The 13,532-nt window shown below is 41.5% G+C and overlaps 1 protein-coding gene across 1 annotated transcript; it reads left to right on the forward strand.

Annotated features, from left to right (window-relative positions):
* Positions 1-1,149: 1,149 nt before the first annotated feature.
* On the forward strand, positions 1,150-3,883 carry LOC139301729 (zinc finger and BTB domain-containing protein 26-like). Its single transcript, XM_070925195.1, has 3 exons — positions 1,150-1,458; positions 1,842-2,907; positions 3,876-3,883. Exons 1-3 carry the CDS (start codon positions 1,150-1,152, stop codon positions 3,881-3,883), a joined length of 1,383 nt encoding a protein of 460 aa, XP_070781296.1.
* The last annotated feature ends 9,649 nt before the right edge of the window (positions 3,884-13,532 follow it).

Below are 13,532 nucleotides of genomic sequence, written 5' to 3' on the forward strand. Positions count from 1 at the left end.
TATTGTCTTCATGTCTGCGGCTGTCAGCTCCATGGCAGTTATTTTTAGTTTTAAATCAACCGTGGGGTTTCCAAGCCTATTTGATTGCGTCTTAAAACAAACCTCTCATTTATTTGTACATGCTTATATAACACACTAATAAAGATAAACATAGACAACCAGTCGATTCAGTTCATCCTATTGCATTGCAAATGTGGTCCACGTAAGAAAAATAATTATAAAAATGTATAAACGTATACAATATAAATATTGGTAATATACAAATTGAAAAGACATTAAAGACGTTAAATTGTCTTTCTTTACTAATTCTCAAAAGTGTAAATAGCATGTGCATTTTGTGAGTAAAGGAATTATTGTAGATATCTTGGCATTATCAGTTGCACTTTTTTCAACAACCTAATTGCATTATTTTGTTTGGGTAGGCTAAAACTCGTTTATACGATATTATCTCAGGACCCCTCTGTGCCTTTGTAAAAAAAAAACGGGTGAACTAAGGCACAGAAGGGGTTAATTAATTCATGTGCTCCTGCGCAACACACACACACCCACACACTGCTGTCTAAATCCAAGATCCTCAGCAGAAAGCAGGAGGAAGTCGGGATGATCGTTGCTTCACCGCTGAAAGATGCATCTCATCCTTCTGCATGTGTCGTCCATCAACGTTTTTTTTTCCTGTCATTAACTGTGGCTAAACTGTCAGGCATCAGGCGACTAGAGACTCACTGTTCCCTCTGAGTTAATTGTGGTTTTCAACCAAGAAAAGCAGCTTTTCTCACCCGATGAGCCTGCAGTGAAAGGTGGGGCTGGGTCATCGCATCCATGTGTTCTCTCTCTCTGGTATTGTACTGACTGTAGTTCATAAATTTAGCTTAATTTCAGACCAAAACTATCTAATGATTGTGATGACAGGATGTGGGAATTGTGATCTGGCTGTACATCAGTGGGTATAGGCCTCATGTATGTAGTTCCACCAGGAGTGCCAAAGCTTTTATCATGTTTAAATTTCAAAAATGTACTCACACTGTTCAACTATCAGAAAAGGCCCACAACCTATTTGAAAAGACAGTTTAATAAAAAAAAACAATTATGGAATTATGGCTTTTCTGCATTCACACTCTAACATATTCTTTTAAATCCAGATAGACGATCATGGCAAGCTCCTCTGACACCCTACAGTTTTGCTTCCCTACCCACGGTGACTCCATCCTCAGCAAAATGAATGCTCTAAGAGAGGAGCACCTCTTCTGTGATATCACACTCCTCCTTGGGGGTCCACAAGGCGCCACTGTCCAGTCTCTCCAGTTCCACGGTCACAGAGTGGTGCTTGCAGCGTCCTCAGATTTCCTACGTGACCAATTCCTTCTCCACAGAGGGCAGGCTGATCTGAGTCTGGGTGTAGTTTCCTGTGTGGAGGTTGGCAAGAGACTTCTCCTGTCCTGCTACACTGGCTTCTTAGAGGTGTGACCTAATCTACAGCTTTTCTGAACTCTTTACTGTAAAAACAGTGCAGAAGCTCTAGAATATAGCCATATCCTCATACTGAACTATACAATCAAGATAAAACCGCAGGGTCAGAATGACAGGTTAAAAGAACAACATCCAGAGTTACGGAACCAAAACAGAAATAAGGAACAAACATACTGTTACTACAACAAAAGAGTGGGTGTTACGTGATAAGAAAGTCAAAGATGACTGAGACGACTTTACTCAGTGGTTGTAGTTCTGTTCTTGCGTGTGTGTTCAAAGTGTGCCAGTGGAAGTTTGGCATCTTGTACTGTTGTATTGTTTTTATTATTTATTCACAGTTTTCCTTGCTTTTCATGATATATCTGTTATCGTAGGTCCCTCTGAGAGAGCTGGTGAGCTACCTGATTGCAGCCAGTGCGCTCCAGATGAGTCAGGTGGTGGAGAAGTGTGCACAGGCCGTCTCCCAGTATCTTAGTCCCACACTGGCTTTCTTGAAACTGGAGAGACACACAAAGGAGAAGGAAATCCAGCAGCCCGACAGCCTTAAAACTCAGGAAGAAAGGGATGCAGCCCAGCCCAGCACCAAGATCCAGGAAGCATACACAGAGGAAGGGGGAGCGATTCAGCCGAGGGTCAGCCAAGGAGGCAAGGTAGATCAAGGTAGTCCAGGACTGAGGGAGGTCAGAGATGATAGGAGGGTGGTTATAGCTAAGATAAAGTTATCTGAAGACGCATGTTGCCTTGATACCCTGGAGTCAGAGAAAGGTGGAGACATCCAACCTGTTCACACAAACAAACCATCCTATCAAGACCACCACATTACAGGTGCCCTAAGATGTAAGCTGCGCCCTCCTACAGCTATCCGAGATAATATATCCTTCACAACAAGAGGAAGTTCGAGTCAACATGAAGATTTGGTGGACCGTTCTCAGAACCAAGATGAAGAAGCAGAGGAAGAGCAAAGGGAAGAGGAAGAAATGCTCTTGCTGGCAGCTCAACTGCAAGAATGTGGAGAGCTGATGGACCCCGGTCTATGTTGCCTTTCTGGAGCACATCTTCCGAAGAGTCATTGTTCTGGAGATGACCTGACAGAGGAGTCAGACAACATATTGGTCCAGAGGCCGTACCTGTGCAGGAGGTGTGACAGAGTCTTCCAGCACCTGGAGAGCTATGTGGGCCACCTGAAGGAGCACAGGCAGTACTTGTGTTTGGTCTGCAGGAAAGGCTTTTCCCAGAAAAGTAACCTGATCTGCCACATACGCGTCCACACTGGTGTCAAGCCCTTTCGATGCCCGCTTTGCCACAAGACATTTTCCCAGAAGGCCACGCTGCAAGACCACCTCAATCTGCACACAGGGGACAAGCCCCATAAGTGTGCCTACTGTGCTGTGCACTTTACACATAAGCCAGGCCTCAGGCGCCACCTGAAGGACATTCATGGTAGGAGTATCCTGCAAAATGTGCTTGAGGAGGCTGTGGACAGTCAGTAAAGAAGTTTAGTTAATGCAGTTGGTCTTAATAGTTTTTTGTTTTTATACTAATTTGGGAGCACATCAAATAATGTGTCAGAAAGCATAATAAGCTATCCGACACACATTACCCTGACTGGGAGGGTTATAAAGGTAAGGCATTTTTTGTGTTGCATTGATTGTTTTTGTTATTTGTGCTGAATCTGTTTTGTTTTTTTTATTTGTTTTTTTTCACTATCTATTTCACCAGTGTCTGTCATCACACTGATAATCACTGAGTCAATAACATCTGGCTAATGGAAAGTAGTATGGTTCCTTCTATTCCTTCGGTAGCGTTTTCCTCCATCTCCGCGGGTACAATACACAGAATTACGTCCTGTAGCATGCAATGTACAAATTTCATAATGGTATATCATCTGCCATGTATAATAGTGAATGCAGTCTCACATAGGGCATTGTTTCCAACACTTTTGAGAGTGCTCCTGCATTTTACAGTGTGTACAGCCAACTAAATGTGTGCTTCTGTTGCCTTTACAACCAAAGATTATTCTTTGCTTTACCGAGAAGATAAGCTATATGTAACTATAAGAGAGAAAACAGACAGTGATCACGTGAAATCTGCTGTAATTACTAAAACAAATTCTGTTACTTGATACAAGAAATAAAATGTTTTCATAGTTTTAAAAGACATTTTCTTGGCTTGACTGAACACTAAGATCAATTGAATATGTGCTGTATGCCTGCATGGAACTGAGGCTGGGGTTCACAGACAACCATTGCTTCACCATTTGACCTGACTGAAATTATGTGCAGTTCACTGAGCATTACTTTATAAGCGAGTGGGTTCTCCCGCATGGCTGAGAGGGTTTCCATGCTCTCTCACTCCATTCTTTCCCTTCACATCTCTCCTGTAAGCCTTCTTTTATCCTTTCGGCCCAGAAATGTAATTGTCACTCATCTCAGTGAACTGAACGCTAGTTGTTGCACTCCTCGGGGCATCCAAGGAGCCACTGATTTGAAATTGTGTGCAGACAAATAATGAACGCATGATAGGGTGTGTATTCAGTACAGAAATTAGTGTGAGTATATGTGTTTGTGTGTGTGACCAAGGAAGACAGAGAATACACACTAATGTAGTCAAAGATATACCAAAACATGTGTAGTTTATCCACCTATTTCCCCATTACAATAGATGCTCCTACATTCCTCAGAACAATTTGCACATAATACAGTAATGTGGTGAGCAAACTACCAACTTCCTTTGTGAACATAAGCCATTCTTTATGTGTGATGAAATGTTGAAGGAATTAGCTAGACCAAAATATTTCGTTTGACATGGTCCATGCGCACACAGAGAGCTGCTCAGCGGCCAGCAGATCGGACGGTGGTTGTACAGGTGTGAATGTGTGTAAGTGTGTGAGTGTAGAGCAGGTCTTACTGCCAGGACCAAAGTGGTGGACCAGCTGACAGACTGACAATACCATCCTGAGAGCCACATCCCCTTCATGGCTACACACAAGCAAAGACTAAATCTCCATTGGTTGTTAAAATTTAAAACATACAAAGTATGTTAGTAAAGTATATGACAGATTGCAATGATTGACATTGTAATGTTTGGGGAGGTCATGAGACATAGATGGACAAAAAGAGAAGAGAGAAGGAGAGATAGACTAAGTGATCCACTTTGTAATTAAATAGAGTTTCTCTGGTGTGATGAAGGCCTCTCAAAATCTGTCTCCTGGTCCTGTTTGGTGACGATCACAGGTGAATTACCTTTAATTTTCTTCTATCAGCGGGTTTTTACTGCAGTAGCATTAGAGTGTACTGACCTCCTGATCCCATGTGACACTGACTGGCCACTTTATTTGGGACACCTCTCTGATAATGAAACAGTCCACATATAAAAGACGCACCCAAATAAAACATTCAGATAGGAAGGTTTTAATTACTGTTTAATTTACAGTAATGTTATCCAGACTCATTATGTAACTGAGTTTGAGTTGCCAAATGCAGCACTTGTTACCACGGAGACAGGTGCCTGTTCCACTAACTAAAGTAACTTTTTCATGCCAACAGCCTGCTGCGTGTACAAATGGCAACAGTGATGAGCAAAGGGGGTCAGATCTTAGGTGTTGCTGACCAGGAACGTCCTTCTATAGCCTCTGTCTCCCTCTGTCTTGCTGCAGGAATATCATACCATGCCATAAAGCACACGTCTCATTAAGATGACACTTAATTCTTAAGTTTTAATTCTGCATATAGGAAGTACATCACATTCCTACAGCTCAGAAATTTAATTTAGCACAGATTTAGCTCTCCAATATGTATCATATGGTAAACTGGAACCTCATTATGTCCTGATTATGAGCAGGCTCACCTCTCCTGCAGTGAACAGCAGGTCAATGAGGAGAAAGTCTGAGCTATCACTACAGTATGACATCATTACAAACACTGGAGGTCCACATGGACGATGAGCCTGATAAATACTATTGAGATGCCAGACTAAGTCCATTATAATGTACAGTATGAAGCTGTCCAACTAATAGGATTAACGCTCAGTAGGCTACCCAGTGTTTTATCGACCGGTACAGTATATAAAAAGGCTCTCTCAATATAAAATAACTGGATTATATTTTACATAGAAAGACATTTGAGTATAAGACTGTAGTTACTACCAAATGCAGTAACACCCTAATAATGATAAATGTAATTTAAGTGAATACTAAATATTCTTATGTGTGTTATTCAAGCCTTTCCTAAAACCTGGAGCTAATCAAACATGTATTTATAGTATTTATAACACTATAAGGAATGGGGAAGGCAAACTGGGTTTAGGCATGTTTTTTTTTTGTTCTTCCACTTCTCTAAACGCAGAGCTGCAATAAAACGAGCGGGAGCTGCGTGTGTTTGTATGTGAGTGAACTTCCTCTTGACAGGCGCACATGCCGAAGCGCATCCTCTGCTGCTCTGCCTCTCGGTCTGTTCCTTTAAAAGCAGGCAGCCCACGCCTCGAAAAGCGGCTTGTTCCGGCTTGCCCCTTTACATCTTTTTATCCTTGCTCACAACATCAAAATAGTGCCCCGCGTCGCTCCTCCGACAATTTACGCGCAAGTATTTTTTTTTTTTGTTGAACCGTCAGAGGGTTATCAACACCGCGTCTCGGGCAGAGTATGCGTGATGCAGCTCCCTGCCTGAGCAGACCCGGTGGTGTGGTGAGTCTGAGGCGCAATTCAGGCACCATCACCGGCGGAGCGATACCACCATCTCCTCTCAGCCCCGGTCTGTCAAGCCGAGAGCGTGTGGCTCACTGTACCTGAGCGAACGTGTCCGTCATACACAGCCGGAAAGGGGGGCAGAGGATCAAAAAACTGGACCAAGGGACCTGTGTCTCTAATGCTCTGACATGCAGTGCCGTATCGCTCTCACGTCAAGAGTTATCACGCTGAGCTGGCTGCTGCGCTTGTTGTGCAACTGATGAAGATTTTTTTTTTTTTATCATTTTGATGCGCTTCTGTGGATGTCAGTGAATATGTTTATTCCGGTGCTCTGGTGTAGTGCGTGAGGTAAGTGACTTATCCAGAGGTGCGCGCTACTTTCTCCTCCTCAAATCGAGATTGTGTTTTGATGTGTGCAAAGCCTTTTGACATTTTTTAATCTCAAATTAGGACTTATTCTTGTTTTTGTTTTCCTCATCTGAAAATGAGGGGTCGTGTAGCAGCTATACAGCTTTCAGAAAAGATATCATTAGACCTGGAACTATTCGGCTACCAGCTCATCACCGATTTCTGCAACTGGTGCTGATGGAATATTATAAGAGGGTTGGTTGTATTGAAATGATGGGCCCATAGCTCACAGCCAGCTACGAATGCAAAACAGGGTTTTCTAGAAAGAGTTGAGGCGGTCGTTGCATGCTGTAAAGCAACACGAAACTGTAGATGTGCTGCTGCAATGGTGGAGACTGCTTGATGTTACCTCCCAAGCACGATGATAGGAATTTGCACAACTGTGAAATTAACAGTGGAACATCACTTTTGCTTTCCAAGTGACTCCTGAGCCGCAGCACAGCAGTTTCCAAGTTCAGGTGTTGCATGTTATTTACTGCAGCTTTCAGTGTGAAATACAGCACTGTCATCATAAAGTTTAAGTGTGCAGCAGCCCGTCATGTCGCAGGTTACTCTGTAACCTGCTGATTTGCAACTGGAAGCAACCTGATATTCTGACAATATTATCCGAGGCTGCAACAAACTGATGGTTGCACAACTCTTGCTTGCTCCTGTTACTGCAGACACTCTCTCATAGGGGGTAATAAAGTGGGCCTGTACTGTATGTGCTGTATAATACATCAGCTAGTGAGCTGTATGGTTGCCCTGCCTCCCATCCAGAAACTACCCACACACACTGTGATGACAGGCATGATGAATAAATAATCACACAGACCCACATACCCCCACTGTACACTCAAAAACAAGAGAGCAGACATGTTGAAACAACTGTAGTAACCCTTTAATAAACCATGGAGTGAAACCTTGCAAATATATTATTATTGTTTTTGTTTATTATTATAATATTTTGTTACTATTAGTTTGCCATCACCATTAATTAGTATTATTATTTTCTGTATGTACATTTTGTGTTCTCTTTAACATTATTTAGGTGGAGGCTTCAAATAAGTCCACTGGGTATATTGTGTATATTATTTGTTATTTCTGTCAGTTTTGTGTATTTTTTAAATAGTGCAAAAATAAAAACTAAACGAGCTGCTTTAGCACCATGATAGCCTTAGTGTTGCCATACAAAATGTGATTTTTCTCATTGCAGAATGCAAGTGCGTTACTTTTACTTACTTTGCTACTTATAGCTGCAGATCACTGTGTACTGATGAGTCTTTTAAAAAGATTAACAAGCATCATAAGTTCTCTGTGTTAAAGTTTAACTTTCTCTTCATCATTTACCTGCTTGCTGTGGTTACAAGTATTGTTTTCACTTCATAGCCAATAGGTGCTACCTCCTTAACCACTGAAGTAGAGTGTTTAGAGTTTTTGTTCATATGAACACAATCTGATATCATTTGTTTCACTTAGTGGTCAAGAGAAATGTATTTTAGGACAAAGAATAAAAGTTCTTCTTGGCTTGCTTGACTATAAAGTGATGATACAGTATCTCAGGTTTTTTTTTTACAGCAATATGGTGGGTGTGAAGTTTCAGTCATGTTGTACTTTACTCACTATGCTGTTCCCAGAAGGCTCCACAATTGAGTTTATGTTAAAAACATTCTCGTTGTAGTTCATGTTGTAGAGGGGACTGCGTGGGGCATGCGAGACATGCGAGGCTTGGGGAGGACTTTAAATGTCATTAGCACATTTATGAAAGTGAATACAAGTGAGTCATGAGAACTATTTCAACTTTTTTAAACATACCAAAACAGGCTCGTTAAAACAGTGTGGGTGAGCACAAGTTGCACATATTTCTCAGATTGAGTAAATAGCAGTAGTGATTACAGTAGTAGTGTTTTAAATTACAGAATGAGACTATGATCATTCATGGGTTCATTGTTTTGTGCAGATTCTTTAGTGATAGTAACTTGTAGTACCTCGTGATTTCATCAATTTGTGTCTCTGGTGAAAACACCAACCTGGGTTTAACAAACGGATATGTGCATATTTTTACACACACTCCCACATGCTCACACACACACACACTATATGGAATGTTCTAATTCTGGGGTCACGGTGACAGCAAGAAGGAGCCTCAAGTTACTTCAGGTCCAACTTGTGCTTCTTGGCGGTGTGTGAGTGTGTGTCCATGCACCCATCTACTATGTCTTTTTGTGGGCATGTATGTGTGTAGCAGCAGAAAGGTTTTTGGGGTGATATGAGTCCATCAGATGAGGCAGGGCTTGCTCAAACACCCTGTGACAGCTTGTTCCTGACTGCTTCCAACGACGAACTTTTAGATTTTCTTGCCTTTATTTGATAGTTGATAGTCGAGACTGGCAGGAAACATGTGGAGAGAGAGAGAGAGAGAGAGAGAGAGAGAGAGGGATGACTTGCAATGCAGATCCTCATGTCACAGTTGTGGTGTGCGTCTTAGACCACTAGGCCGTGACGAGGCCCCAAACTTAAAGCTGTCAGAACACATCATAACAGCTTAGTAAGTTTCTAATTTTGAAAAACTGAATTTCTAAAACTGAGCACTGTTTGGTTTAAAATCCGAATGCTCTGCTTTCCACCCAACACAAAGCCATTAGTCACCTTCTTCATACACACACAGATTAATGTGGCACTGCTGTCCCCGGTGGGTCTCTCTACAGATACTGGGGTACAATAGAGGTAACTGTGCCAGCTCACTCCGCTGGGCCAAAAGAAATACTCAAGCTGGAGTTGCAGTGACAGTTAAATGTCATGGCACAGCACAATCAGAAACTAATACACATAAAAGTGTGAGGACCCCATAATAACCACATCCACCTCTCATTACATGTCTAACCTTAGCTCCTGCTCCCACCATAACCTAATCCACGCATGAGGGTGTGTACTGCCTGGATAAGCCTCCCATTGGCCGACAGCTGTATTCTGCTTCCTTCTGCTCTTCCTTTCAGTTGTGTTGCTGTTTTCAGACTTTGTTTCTATGGGAAACAAGCTAACAAGCTACATGCCAATGACTGAAAACTGTGGCAAGTACTTGGATTATGCACAATAGCCATGTGAAAGATGTTACCCGCCTTCTTGGCATGATATTTTGCAGGCGCCCTAGTGATCTTAGCAGAAGTAGATCCTGTGCTTGAGGTGAAATATGGCTTTAAGAGAGACAATCTTTTTTTCCTCGGCTGTACCAGGATGTGTCTACCTGATTTTTTACCAGAACGTTCGCTGGCACAGCTCAAACATGGTGAGAAGATATGGCAATGTGAGAACATTAACCTTTACGCTTAGGTTAACCTAACCTTACAACCCAACATCATAATTGCTTATGATGTGGTCCAAATGTCGACCTATTATATATTTCTAAAAATGTTCTTACCTCAGTATTCTGAAAAACACTCTCTCAAAACAGTCTCACTCTTTCTCTTTCTGTCTCTCTCTCTCTCACTGAGACATGCCAAAGGAAACTCCAGATGCCCTCCCCCACACTGAGGGGGGGCCAAGTGAGGACTCACTGTCCTGAGCCAGATGATAGCTCGCCAACTGTTGGCTGTAAAGACACAATGTACTTCTCATCCTCCGCTCAGTAGAGTGGGTGGCTCAACAGGCCACTACAGCAGATCACTGCTTGCTTAGGTCTGCAAAGCCTTCTTCTTTCAACAATTTTAGGAACATTTGGCTCTTAAAAAATGGACGCTCAATGTGCTGCATCTTTCTCGATGCTTGGGTGTGTTTAAATTGGCACATCCTCAACTTTTCCATTGAACTGCAGGCACCAACTAGTCTAAAAGAATAGGAACAGAGCTCATAGGTCGGTTTCCTCATTTTAAAATAATCAGTGAGGGAGAGGAGCCTGATGAGGAAGTTGAGGTCTCTTGTAACAATACAACACGCCCACTTCTCTCTGTCACAAGACTACACTTATTCATGACTGTGGGGGCTTTTTGTGTGTGTGCATACTTGCAAGCATAATGGACGTCTTGTGTAGATATTTTGGACCCCCCATGTGCTGTAAGGTGGCCATATTGTTAGTGTAATAGTGTGACAGCGCACAGACAGGATGTAGCAGTTGCTCAGAGCTGGAACAGGTGGCTGTCAACGTGACTTCGGCCAGTGAATCACGGTTAACAGTTGCCCCCAGAGTTTGCGCCACTCCTTAATCTGCGGGCACACGCGGAAAGACAGTTTTATGCAGGCTCACGCTCCAACCCTGAACCTGTTTCATCACACGAGCGTTACCTCACTTTTCCACAGACGGTGCTTCAGCAGTTTGTGGGCTACAGTAGTCGTAATGGGTGTTATATTTGGGCTCCTCTCGGAAGGAAATATGACGCGTGAGGACAGAGCGGAGGTGTCCACGCGGCCAAGGAGGCAACGCGGGCACCGCGCGCTGCGGGCAGTTTGGAAGGTGCGTATAACTGGCTTTATAACTGGCATCTCGTTTTATATACATATATGATACGGTAGACATTGAAATTCGTGTTGTGGTGAAGCTCTGGCTATATTTGTTGTTTATGGTGGTGTACAGCGCGTGCGTAATGCGCAAAGTTCCTCTTTCTCTTTCCATTGAACTTTCTCTGCTAGCATGTTACAATGTGAACATGCCTTCTCTACTAGCATGTTCATATTATGAAGAGATTTGGTTTATTTTTATTTGTTTTTAGGGTTGTTTTTCCAAGCTCAGACAATTCCTAGACGACTTGGGGAGTCTTTATTTTTCGTCGTTTGATGTAGTCCAGACATGTAGCATGTTTTTTTTTTCATAGGACACAAACACACACACACACACACACACACACACACACACTGTAGTGTTTATAGACAAATAAATATATATATTTTGTATGTAAATGGACCTGTCTTAGTACACATGTAGTCATATCACGAATCACACACACTGGTGGCTGCAGGTTTTCAAACCGGTTAAATTGACTGTAAACTCCTTTACTCTCTCTCTCTCTCTCTCTCTCTCTCTCTGTCTGTGTGTGTGTGTGTGTGTGTGAAAGTTGTTTTACTGTATCTATCTGAATAGATTTTTTCTTTCCGTTGTGTACCAGCTGTTATTTTGGTGAGCAGTTTGAACAGATGTAACAGGCTCTAAAAGCAACAGGTGCTGACTGTCTGCTGACTGTGTCCAAAACAGAAGGATGGTGTTTTTGTGTGTGTGTGTTTTATGTTTGCATTTATTTTATGTAATGTTTTGCTCGTGGTTAATGGGATGAATCAAATAGCATAAAAGAGGTCACAGAAAGAGTAGCAAAATATCCTATTGTATTGTACTGTTACGTAAGAGGAGGAACATTTCCTGGTATGAAATGTTTTCAAAGAAATGTACAAAGGGGAATATTTGAGGGAAAGTGCCTCAAATTCAGAGAGTGCACAATCAAAGTAAAGCAAACACAGCTCTTGTGATATGTTAGTGGAGGTGTTCTTGTCACCCTTTTCTTCACCAATAAGAAAAGAGATTTTAAAGCTGTGAATCTAAACAGGCTTTTGCTGTTGGTTAGAAAGGGGAGCTGTTTTAGATCTGATGATGTTATCTTCTTCTTGTCTGTAGCATTGTGACCAGGTCAGTACAGTCTTGCAAACTGTGCTCACCAAAAAAAATAAATAAAAAAACTGTATGAGATTCAGTTGTAAACGATGTTTGGGAACATTTGACAGAAACAACACTTTGGCCTACAAACTTTCCCTTAAACAGGATGCTGGTATTATTCAGCTTTATCTGTCTCAACCTGCAGACACAGTTTGTGTTTATGAGTTGTCCGCGTATTGATTGGCTCATTCAGCGTTCTTATGATTCAGCATGAGCTCAGCCTTCATTAAACAGAAGAAGATTTGTCTTAAAGAGCAAGCCAAGATGATTCTGCGTGACTGATCTCGCTCTCAGTACTCAATCTTGGACCGTTATTTTTGGGTTCAGAGTTATCAGAGTTCAGCATAGCAACACTAACTTTATGAGTTGAGTCCAACATCTTTAATGATGTTGTTTAAATAATGTTTGTAATGAGTGAAATGAGGACTTATTACTGTGCAAACTGTGATCACAGTAAGGTCTTGATGGGCTGCCTTTTAATGCAATGTGTGTTAAGAATTTGGCAACTACTTCTTCACGAGAGGGAGAGAGAGCGCTTTTATTGCACACATTAGATTAAATAAATGTATGACTTTCATGGTGAGAGAGGCTGAAGATTGCCTGGGTACTTAGCTAAATGCTTATTGCACTTGATAGAGCTCAAAGTATAATAATCTTAATGCCGTTCCGTTATTTGCTGGACACCATGCAGACAAAGCTCTTACTACTGTCTGTAAATATTTGTATAAATTATACATTTTCTGATCACATAGTATTTGTCTAATTGATAATACATAATAGCAAAAGCATTGTTGACTTTTAAAGCTATGGTGGCAGGTGACAAATCTTTTATGGCAAGCAGCTGAATGTATATACGAACAGAGCATGTAATTCATTCTGATGAGGTCTGTTACAAAATTGTTCCAATGTAAATTGTGATCGTGGAGGTTTCACATTCTTCTATTTTCATTTTATTATTTTGATCTGACATGTTTTTCTTTTTAGTCACACTGGAGTGTAATGCCTTTCTTTTGTGTTGTAGCTTTAGTTGATGTTGTTGTAATTACATGCATATTAGGATGATTTTTAATATGTTGAGTTATGTCATTTGATGGATTATCTAAAGTATTATAGTTTATTGTGCCAGTTGGTGCTGAAGCAATTAGTGGATTAATCAAGTAGACAATTAATCAGCTTTCATAATTGATCAAGCATTTTCATTATCTCTTGTCCATAGAGAAATCAGTAATAAAAATAATCGGCTGCAACTCTAGTGCCAGTCCATTTTTGCAGTATTGTGTATACATGTGTCTTTAGCAGTATTGCTAGCCATTGCACCACTAAAATCATATTGCTTTGAACTGACCTACAGAATTACTA

The sequence above is a fragment of the Enoplosus armatus genome, chromosome 18, assembly GCF_043641665.1.
Source record: "Enoplosus armatus isolate fEnoArm2 chromosome 18, fEnoArm2.hap1, whole genome shotgun sequence".
Classification (NCBI taxonomy): domain Eukaryota; kingdom Metazoa; phylum Chordata; class Actinopteri; order Centrarchiformes; family Enoplosidae; genus Enoplosus; species Enoplosus armatus.

What these genes read in the sequence shown, in the direction of transcription:
- LOC139301729 (XM_070925195.1), top strand. Translation starts at nt 1,150, where the DNA reads ATGGCAAGCTCCTCTGACACCCTACAGTTTTGCTTCCCTACCCACGGT. An exon ending in GCTACACTGGCTTCTTAGAG is followed by an intron (nt 1,459 to 1,841) that starts GTGTGACCTAAT and finishes CTGTTATCGTAG; the next exon opens with GTCCCTCTGAGAGAGCTGGT.